Source organism: Amaranthus tricolor, chromosome 6 (genome assembly GCF_026212465.1).
Source record: "Amaranthus tricolor cultivar Red isolate AtriRed21 chromosome 6, ASM2621246v1, whole genome shotgun sequence".
Taxonomy (NCBI): domain Eukaryota; kingdom Viridiplantae; phylum Streptophyta; class Magnoliopsida; order Caryophyllales; family Amaranthaceae; genus Amaranthus; species Amaranthus tricolor.
Window position 1 is genome coordinate 9,331,477 of NC_080052.1, and position 11,355 is coordinate 9,342,831.

At 34.3% G+C, this 11,355-nt stretch overlaps 1 protein-coding gene across 1 annotated transcript; it reads left to right on the forward strand.

The window, feature by feature from the left end:
* Positions 1-405: 405 nt before the first annotated feature.
* Positions 406-9,938, forward strand: LOC130816024 (protein OS-9 homolog). Its single transcript, XM_057682593.1, has 8 exons — positions 406-619; positions 5,527-5,603; positions 6,760-6,963; positions 7,574-7,645; positions 8,820-8,935; positions 9,033-9,099; positions 9,186-9,292; positions 9,502-9,938. Exons 1-8 carry the CDS (start codon positions 520-522, stop codon positions 9,656-9,658), a joined length of 900 nt encoding a protein of 299 aa, XP_057538576.1. The 5' UTR covers positions 406-519; the 3' UTR covers positions 9,659-9,938.
* The last annotated feature ends 1,417 nt before the right edge of the window (positions 9,939-11,355 follow it).

An 11,355-nucleotide genomic window follows, 5' to 3' on the forward strand; every position in this document is an offset into this window, starting at 1 on the left:
CAATATTTACCAAATTATTATGTATAAGAAAATAACATAAAAGTACTTATCGTTATTCTGTCCATTAGTGAAAATTATAATCTGGTCTGAAAAAAAAAGATAATTATGCAACTCATACCCATAAAAAAAATAGTTGGTCTTGGACGAGACGATCTCATAATAAGACTTTCAATTTGGGTTGGCCTAATTCACGTGTATAATAACCTTATTATTTTTTTCATTTTCTGGGCATTTTTCAATTTTGAAGTTAACTTTAAAGTCAAAACCGATAAATACCCAGAAAATTAAAATACTATTACACGCACGAATTGAACCGGCACAAATTGACGGTCTCATGATAAGAATTCTCATCCGAGTTTTTTGTAAAAGAAATATAGCTAAAAAGTCCATGGGCTCAAGATTGATCCAAAGAATGTCCATACCCGATTACTATTTAACTACCCGCAAAAAACTTCATAAATAAAACTTCTTTCTCCAACTTTCTTATGAGGACGAACTAATTTTTGGTTTTTGTTAAAAATGGCGAAAATTAGATTAATTTTATTGATAATCGCTTCTATTTTCCTATATTTTCAACCACAAAAGGTTTCAGCTGATTCAGTTATCACATCTCAAGTAGGTAAGTCACATCAAATTCTTCGCTCTTTTAATTTTTGATCCTTTTGCTATATAATGTTCAATTATTTTAATTTGGTACTCGTTATACATGATTTAGAAAATTGTTTATACTTTGGTTTGGATGGTTTTTGGTTTGATCTTGTTCTTTTGACCTTTTGTCCAAATGGGGAGATGTTGCTGGAGATTTTGGGTTTATTAGATTGGATTTTATAGTTTTTACCCTTGAATTTTTGTGCTAAAATGGAACACTTAGTAGAGGAAATTAGGATACTTGTTGATTTTGGATGATTGGGTGGAAATTGTTTAGTAGTTTGCTTGGTGGGTTTGGTTTTACAGTATAATACATTGCCGCAATGCTGCTTTGATTGAGACGGTTTCTGGGAGGGGTTTGGATGTAGGGCAACCTTAATGAGTTTGGTTTGTATAAGAAAAATTATATCCGTTGGTGCAAGTTCCAGATCTCCTTGTGTGGGAGATGATTTTGATCATCTCACTGTGCATTCCGTGGCTTGCACACTGAAAGAAGATGGGTGTGCAATGGGGTATGGGAGTTTGAGGTTTGGATCACTACATGAAGTGATCAAAATAGTACATGAAGGGTGCTTTGTACAAGGTAATGGGTGTCTTAAACTAGGCAAGAAGATGCACAAGGTATGCCTTGAATGAGGCAAGAGATGCTTGGATAATGCCTTAAACGAGGCATCCAACAACAAGAAACAATAAATGCGTTTGGTAAGGTGCTCGTTCAAGCACCTTGATGCAAGACAAAAAGTGAATTTTAGTTTTCATGCTTGCTTGGTGGGCAAGTGTTGGGCTTTTGGGCTAAGCTTATTCTATTTGTTTAGCGCTCATATACATTTTTAATTGAAGGGGAGGTATTTAAGACACCTATTAATCATCTTTGTGTTTTTGCTCTTGTGTTTGCTATACTCCTTCGTTTATGCTCTATTTTTCTTGTATTAGTTGTCTTCTTGTATTAGTGTGTGTTTCCATTAAAGGTGGAAACTTTGGGCTTGAGAGTGAGAGTTCAAGCTAGGTGAGGGTTGTGCTATTGATGCATTGCTGAATCTATCAATGATATACATTCTTAATTGAAGGGGAGGTATCTAAGACACCTATTAATCATCTTTGTGTTTTTGCTCTTGTGTTTGCTATACTTCTTTGTTTATGCTATATTTTTCTCTTACATTTTATTCTTGTTCTTTACCATTGTGAGGTTCTAATTGATTCTTTCATTTCAATCGGTATTAGAGCTTAGCTTGTTGTGTTTCTTGGGTATTTGATGGAAAGTAAGGATGTTGATGAAGAAACGACATGAATGAGGGAACAAGGTTCCATCCATGGTTTGATGGAAAGATGAAATTTTCAGTATGGTTTCGTTAAAGACTTCTTGGTTCAACATGTGTTAAGGATACACTTGAGAATACAAAGTCTGCATCTTCGGAAGTTGAGAAGTGGGTATTCATGAAAAAGGCGGTGAGCACTATTAGGCTTGTATTGCACCCGAAATATAGGAAGGGGTAAGTCTCGAGGGAGAACTGAGAATGGAAAAAGAGTGATGGAGAAGGCTTGTTTCATGAGGTTTCTAGTATAAGAACAAAGGAAAAGGTTTACTAAGAAAGGGTAAGTCTCAAGGGAGAATTGACTATAAAAGAAGGAGTTTTACTATTGTAAGAAGAAGGAACACATTCAAATGATGTGCAAAGAGATGAAGGAAGACCTTTAAAGGATGAAAAGCTTGAGAAACGGTGAAAAAAAAGATGTTCGAGAATAGCGGAGATGTCGCTCTAGGTTTTGTTGAAGAAGAAGATTATGGAGCACTTCTTGTTGATGAGGGAGTATCTTATGAGAATAAATAGGTGATTGACTCTGATTGGTCATTCCATATTTATTGTGAGAAGGAAAAATCTACTAAGTTTAGTATGTGTGATGGAGAATATTACTTTACCAAATAATGAGAGGGTAAAGGTGTAAAGTATTGCAGAGGTTGTTATGGTGACACATGATGGTGTCAAGAGGAGACTTGGTGAGGTGAGTTATGTTTCTAAGTTTGAAGCTAAGAGATGCTCTATAAAAGCTAGTGGTGAGTCCTTGAAACTTCAAAATCATTAGAGGGAATTTGATGCTTATGAGAGGAAGAAGGAGCAAGAGTAACTTGTAAACGCTACAAGTTAGTGGTGGCTAATGTTATTCAATTTGTTTAGGGCTATATAAGTACCCTAGTTCAAATTAGAATGCATTGTAGAGAGGCTAATACATTAAGAGCAATAAGGGTTAAAGAGAGCGAAAAGAGTTTTCTTCTTGTATTAGTGTGTGTTTCCATTAAAGGTGGAAACATGGCTTTAGTGTGAGATTTCAAGTTAGGAGAGGGTGCCATTGATGTATTAACCTATTAATGAAGTACAGTCTTATTTGAACGGAGTGTGTAAGACGCTTAATCATCTTTGTGCTCTTGCTCTTGTGTTTGCTTTACTCAATTGTTTATGCTCTATTTTTCTCTTGCATTTTCTTTTCTTTTCCTTAGCATTGTGACGTCCTTAAGCTTTTCATTTTAGAATCACTTGTATTAGGCAACAAAATATTCTGTAAATATTTGATATACGTAAGTGATTGATTAGATGGATTTTAATTTTATTCTTAATGGGAACTCTTTGTAGTAAAAATTACGATACTTGTTTTGATTTTGAATAGACGAGTTGATAATATTTAGTAGTTTTCTTGGTGGGGTTGGCTTTATAGTACAATACATTGCCACAATGTTGTTCCTCAGCACGGTTGAGAGCATGGGGTTTGATGTATGCGACCTTAATGGGTTTAGTTTGTTAGAGAAAAATTTAATCATTTGAGTACCTGGTTTCTAAATTTTTTGTATAGTTGGAGACTTGGAGTGTTTCATGAAATGAGCTATGTTGGAATGTGATTTTTTGATTGAGGAAAGATTGTAGAGAATGTGATTGATTGTTGATAGCGTCGTAGGACACATTTTTGTTTTGGATTCTTGTAACAGATGAGGCATTGTTTCATCTTCAGGCTTAGAAGCATCAAGGTTTGTTTGATTTAGTCTCTTTGTTATAAGGTTAAGACTACATATGGTTGGTTCCCGTTTGTAACATGGGGGTTGCCGTGTGTTTGACCCTTTTTCTAGTTACACTTAGGTGATGTTGATTTATAAACGTTTAAGGTTCCAACATCACAATGTTATGTTATCTTCTTGGAGTCAATAGGGATTATTTGGTTGTTTACTTTGAAAACCCGGAGTATGCTTACATTAAAAAGACTTGACATGCTTAGTTGTAGTCCAGCTCGAAATGGATGTGCTATTGAGAGCATAGAATAAAAACAAGGCCGCATTTGCATGGCATCGGCCGCGTTTTCAAAATAAATAAACTGATATTTTCCGCGTTGTAAAGTTGTAGAATCCACGTTTTGGCCCGTATCAATGGATATCTTTCGGTTTCGACCGATATTTAGGCACTATGATAACCGCATTATTCCCGTTACCGAATTAGCATTCCGTTACCTCAATCGCGACCGTTATGGCATTTATACACTATGATTGAGAGTTTCATCAATTTTGAATATCGCTCCTTTTGAAAAACCTTGATTTAGCTATCTCTTGTGAGGTTATGACTACCGGTTTTAACAAAAATAGTTCATGGTCAACTTTTTGTTCTACTTAGATAGTCAATTGTTACAAGTGTTTATTGATCTACGGTGTAGAGTTATTGAATTTTCATTTAGAAGTATTGTGTAGAATCATCTAACTATAGTCATAGATTTCCTTCTTTAAATTAATTAATCACAACAAAAGGGAATGAATTTAGAAAAGTGATAAAATATTGCCAGTTGATTGAATAGGGAACTGATGTAAGTGTTAATTTAATCCTCTCAAACTGGACAGATGGTTAAAACTTACTAAACAGAACAGTGAATGCCCTAGACTAACTCAACGCAATAGAATTTTAGGCTTGAGATAAGACAACACAGTGACACACAATATATCTTTAAAAGTTCACTATATCTTTGGAACTGATGCAAAGAACAGCAAAACTAAAACACAAGGTTTTTTTTGTATGTAATCAACTCTAATCTCTGATTTTTATCAAGCATGTAAGGTCATTATATAATGCATTTAGATCAGAAATAAAAGAAGCTAAAAAGATTAAAGAAACTAACAACCTATAGCTGTCCGACAAAACCGAACTCCCACAGTACCAAAAGCCTCCTAATTACTTATTAAAGCCTAATAAAGTCTAATTAAATGGACTGATTTATGGAGTAATAATCTGCCCATTTGAAATGCTTTGGCTACTTTGTTAGTTTTATTACATGCTGATCTTTAATAACAACTTTAAGCAAAAATAAAACACAATAAATAAACTTGGACTCCTCAATTGTGACGTCCAAACAGAAAACTTCCTCATGTAGCACCTTGTTATTCGTAGCTCCAATCATAGTGTGAAAATGCGGTCGGTCATGATCACGGTAATGGAACGCTGATGCGGTAATGAGTGTGATGCGATTATCATATCGCCTAAATATCGGTTGAAACCATAAGATATCCCTTGATGTGGCCCAAAACACGGTTTTTTTACACCTTTATAACGCGGGAAAAATCAGTTCGTTTATTTTGAAATCCTTTACAACGCGGCAAATGCGATGCGATGCGATGCGGCCTTGTTTTACTCTATGGCTCCAATTAGCCCTCTTGCCAAGTCAAACAAGTAACAATCTTGAATCAACTTAGAATTTTCATTTTAAAGTTACAAACATAAAATTGCGTGAAATATACTTGAAACTTAAAATAAAGCATATCCTTGTATTAAAAAGATTGGCATGCGGTTTGGACTTAGATATGTCGAATGCTCCCACATTAGGAACTAACCTGATCATTGTTGTTCAATGTAGGTGGCACAAATTCTCACAGGTCGCGTGAACCTAAATACAAGATTGAGTTCCACTCAGAAGACTTTCCGTATCTTCCTGTAAGAACACGAACAACGGAAACACTGCTTATTAATTTTAGATTGCAGCTATTACAAAATTTCTGAACTTCTTATTCATTATGATTATTGCTGCACTGTTAGCAACTTTTGGAGTTGGTATATTTGCTTATTCTGCAGTTTCAACTATAGTACAAAAACAGGACCACACCATATTGTATTGGCCCGATTCCAAATCTAGTGAATCAATAGTATGTGTATCATGAAGGTGTAGAAAAAACTATGTTTTAGGCCGGTTGAAGGTATACCTCATACTTTTGGCTGACATTTGGTGTCACGACAACCTCATAACCCATGTTACTGCATCATCGTGATTAAAACTGCAATCCTGACTGAAACTCTTTTTTGCATTATGGGTTTCAACCATGTCGTATTAAGATTGCACAAAAAGGATTCTTTTTAACCTTCAGAATTTGTAATTGATTCAATCAAACTTGTACATATTCCAGAACTAATGTCGACGGCATTCTATTACTTAGCTTGTTCTCTTCTCGAACTTGTTAGAAGCCGTGGGGTGTTTGCCTGGTTGGTGGTGTAAAGTACTAGATGTAAAACTTTACTTATGAAAAATTTCATGGCCTGTTAGATATACCAGTTTGGAAATACTGATTTCTTTCTTGATATTGCTTTGAAGATAAGCTATCTTGGTTCTTTTCTGCAATACAATGAATTAGTTAGCAGTTGCATTTCGACCTGACTCTCAGCATTTCTTTTTTTTATTTTTTAAAAATTTAGAAATGGGATATTTAAACTTAAATTATTAAAGCAGCTACACAGACCCTTTTTTTACATGAGAATAGAACAGATCTGGATTAGACATTTTCTAATACAACTATTATATATCATTCACTATTTTATGTACTATTTTAAAAGGGAAATCCGTAAAAGAAATCCCTGAATGGAGGACACACATCATCAATTGTTTACTTACATACTTGCAGTGGATACCGAACAAGTTTTCCTCCAATTCACCTGCTGCAACATTTTGTTAACTGCGGGCATAACTATTTTGCATCTATTTCCTTCATCATCCAAACAGATGCAACTTTATGTTAACTGCCGACATAGCTAGTAATCAATAGGTTTCTTATGCTTGAATTACAAAATAATGATAACGGTGCTCATCATTGATACACAGGGTGATGACCAGGAATCTGTCTTCATGCCAAATGAAGACGGTAAAAACTACTTGTGCTTTCTACCCAAGATAGAGAAGCCTAAGAGTGGGAAGCCTGTTATCCAATTTAACACCAGCAGCATGATTATGGGAAGTGAGAAACCGGTGAAAGTCAAAACACCAGATGAGCTACTTGAAGTACTGGAGGAGCAATGCCTTCTTAGGGTCAGTATCAAACCTTTTATATGTGAAAACTATGTTGCTTTGACTCTTCAATGTATCTCAAATACCCTCATCTTTTTCTCAAGTTACTTCTTGAATCACTTATTGGTAGGTAATAGAGTGAAACTTTGAAAGTGAGGTATTGTGATAGCTGTGCAATATATGCTTACAACTGGGATTGAGAATTTTTTGTAATAATAATTAGCTAATTAATCAACACAAATTTTTTTCATATTACATGGAAGGCTTAGGCAAAAGTTTGTTAGAAATAGGAATGTTTTCCAATGAAGTAAATGTACACATTTGTTCATCTTGTTTAATAGTATACTTGTATCTTAACTTTTAAACTTTTGAGCCCTGCATGTCATAAACCAAAACCTGTACACATATTTGATGCCTCATACTGCTTGTTGGATAGCATAGTACAAGAAAGATGGGTTTTTTTACGGCAGTTTTGAATCTGTAGTGAACAAGATCATGGATATAGTATTGAGGTTTGGTCTAGCATGATGTTCTAGCTGCAAAAAGAAATAAATTTGGCTTCACTGCTATTTTTCTTAATAATGTGACAGTTAGTAGTTTACTGAAGACCATTATGTCGGTTTTCTTGCAGCGAGAGGGTTGGTGGACATATGAATTTTGCTTTAAGAAGCATTTGCGACAGGTCCATTTGGAAGATGAAAAGGTATTCTCAATTCTGTTGTTTTTTGGTCCTTCATGCTGTTGCTAATCCTCTAATTGACTAATGGTGGAACTTCAAAGATCCATCCAATGGGATGGCCAATAGAGATGCCCTAAGGAGAGAGAATGAGATATCTAAGGGTGTTACCATTGTAGGTAGATGCTCAAGTTGCATGCTTGAATTTAAAAAATAACCAAAGATGCTCATCAAAGCATCGGTGCCCAAGCAAAAGAAAAAAAAAAACAATTGTTTATTTTTCAAAACTTCATGACCTTCACCGCTCTAAATTAATTTGAGCATCCAAAGAAGATGTCAGACCCAGTATAGGTGCAAGGAGGTGCATTGCACCCTAATCCAAAAAGTGATGCATGAACTTTTTTTATTAATTCAATAGTTGAAAAATACTATTGAACTTAGTTATTTGACGATAAAAAACAAGAAAATAATTTTTTTTTCAACGTGAACTTGCATCTTATCCCTATTTTGCATATTCTTCAGTTTAATCAATTGTTGGTTAACTATAGACTCACAAAATAAAGTATTGTAATATTTTGCACCCTCAATTTTGAAAATCCTGGGTCCGCCATTTGGAGTATGGAGATGCCTTATGAGATGGTTTTAGTGGTATACCCTCTTAAGCATCCAAAAAGAGACCACACCATTGTGTATGTCTAATTAGATAAATTGATCATTTTACATCCTTATTGTCCGAAATCTGAAGAGATAAAGCAGGAGTTTTAATTGACTTGTTTTCAGTCACTAGTGGGAGTTGCTTCCTTGTAGTCGATCCATATAGTCAATTACAATATTCTAATCCTTGTACGATTTCTGGTTTAATTTGAATTTGATAATTATGCTTTATATTTTGTCCTGCTTTTTTGGAATGTGGTTATATGGTGCCCAAGAACAATCACTTTGAGGTTTTGTTATGTGCTTTTTCTTCTTTTACTCCGCACAACTTTTTTTTGACATCACATCTTATCAGCACCTTATCTGGGCATTCAGAGCCATTTTTGTACACCCTCTGCTGAGAATTATCGTTCCATCTCCAATCCCTAATAATAAACGATAAATAAGGTTTTTCGGAAGAAGATCCAAATGATTTATCTTAAGTAGAGGCGTTTAAGGATTTTTCTGTTGATTATGTGTTTTTACCAATACAACCATGGTGATACAGATTGCTCAGGAATTTGTGCTGGGGCTATATGATCCTGAAGCAACAAATGTCTATAACCAAAATCTATCCGATATTTCTATATTGAAAGATCCACATTCTAAAGATGCTTCTCAGAGGTATGATGAATCTTTGCAGATATCTCGATTGATGTTGTGATATGATACTATATCTTACTGCACGATAAACATACCACTGATGGTGTGTCCTATGCAGGTATCACGCTCATCAATACACTAATGGAACACTCTGTGACCTTACAAATCAGCATCGGGAGACAGAGGTGCGAACATTGTTTTCTCCAACAACCATCAATATCATCAAGCTTTTCTTTTGCGCTTGGCTAAATTGTTTTCTTTTACATCACAGGTTAGATTTGTGTGTTCCGAGAGCACAGCTATGATAACCTCCATTACAGAGTTATCAACGTGTAAATATGCACTTACAGTACAGTCTCCAACACTTTGTTTACATCCGTAAGCCTTCTACTTCATTTCTTGCCGCCACTAATTTTGTTATTAGCTACATTGAAGTGTTGAACAGGCTAACATGGCATTTAGGCTTGGCTAAAATTGTCTCAGTGAATGGAAGTTCGAACAACAAAATAAGTGTTGTTACGTTGCTTGTTGGAGTTTATTTGTGTAAATGACGGATTTTCACTTATTTGAACTGACTTCTATGGCAGGTTTTTTCAAGTAGAGCGTCCAGTTTGGCATACAATCCATTGCAACTTGCTTCCGAAGGATACCAAAGACACGAAAGCAGAGGAGACGAAGCATGAAAATGAAATCAAAGTGGTCTCCGACAACGACAAATATCCATACAACACTGTCGCAACATAATTTTTTGTTCTTTTTCTTCCAACGTTTGTTATAGACAGGTAGACAGATTAAAGTAGAGTAACAGGGAATCAGGGAGTGATCTTGTTTACCTTGATCTTATTATTAACCAGAAAGTTTACCCTTTTCTGGTTTTACTTTAATGTTGATATGAGAGCCTTTAATGAAACATAAACATTGCATATCAGCATTCAGTTAATGATCAGACAATGTATTTACAACATTCATAGCTTGGTATCTTTAACAATGATTCTTATCAAAATGCTTTGGGATCCTTAGCAGTTGACTTTTTGCCTTTCGTTTTTTTTGTTCGTTAAAACAAGTAAAAAGTCATTTACAAAATGGTTTTTAGTCAAAATTAAAAAGCTATTGACTTTTGAAGCAATCTTAGTCAACAAATAACTTTTATGAAACATTTTGTAATAAAGTTTAGTAAATCAATTAATACTTGCTTATCAACTAGTAAATAACTTTGTCTAACAACTTTAACTAATAGTTTTTGTCAAATAGACTATTTCTTTGTCACTCTTAATCGACTTGATTCTATGACAATGGATTTGATTTAAAAACAGCCAGCAGTATTGATCAACCAAACCTTGGATAATTAAAAACCAATACATGCTATTGACCAAAATCACAACATATAAGATTTTCTCCATTAATGTTTTCCGCCAATTCCAGCAATCGTCCTATCCTCTTTTCCTAGTCATGACGACCACCATACCTTTACCCTAACCCATTCGTTCATCATTGACGATACGCATTGCTCTAGCATTGATGGCTATTAGAGGGGTTCAAAATAAACTCGATGACGCGATATTCTACCAACTTTATAACCGAACCTGATTTGACCCGACTTAATTAAAAATAAATTTAAAATTATGAAAAAATAATGTGGATATAAGACTTGATTTTGAACCGAACTGAAACACTAGACTTGAAATCAACTCAATGACCCAAATAAACACCTTTAATGGTCACAAATACCCCACAAAATCCTCCCCCACCACAAACACAACCCCAATGAACTTCTCTATGATCCCCAGCCTCAATGACTACATGACCTACCTCTCTCCCCCAAACCTTCTACCCACACTGACCACTTCCATCACTCACCCTACAATCATCGTCAAACGGAGCAACTCTCCTATATCTTATAGCAATACCGCACAAGCACCTCCCTCCACCATCAAATTTTTTTAATTTTCCACATTTGAAAAAAAATAATTTTCATAATACATATATATTTAAAAATTAAGTATTGATTTTTCTGAGTTTTACTTACTTTATTATATTTCATTTGTTAGGTAATTTCTGAAAAAAAGAGATCTTTCAACATGATTTTAAATTGTTTGAAATCAAAGAGTGTGAAAAAATTAAGTGAAAAGAAAAGTTTTATAGATATTTGCTAGGTTTTAGATTTTCATATTTTACAATTCATAATAAAATTTTTATACATTTATTGGGTAAAAAAAATAGTAAATAAAAATACATTTTCAGATTTTTGTAAAATATTCTCAATTATCATAATTTTTATAAGGGATTTTAAATTTCTTATTATTTTTTTTTCTTTGTAAAATTTCTTTATTTTTTCTTTAAAAAATGTTTGTTCTTTTATGGTTTAAGTGAATTATCTGCTATATAGAGGTTATTAATATTGGTATGGTAACTATGTTTTGAGCAAACGTCTCCCATTGTTT

Excerpts from the sequence above, each read along its gene's own strand:
- LOC130816024 (XM_057682593.1), top strand. The coding sequence starts at position 520 with ATGGCGAAAATTAGATTAATTTTATTGATAATCGCTTCTATTTTCCTA. Across the intron at positions 5,604-6,759 it reads AAGACTTTCCGTATCTTCCT|GGTGATGACCAGGAATCTGT; the intron begins GTAAGAACACGA and ends ATTGATACACAG. Across the intron at positions 8,936-9,032 it reads TCTAAAGATGCTTCTCAGAG|GTATCACGCTCATCAATACA; the intron begins GTATGATGAATC and ends TGTCCTATGCAG.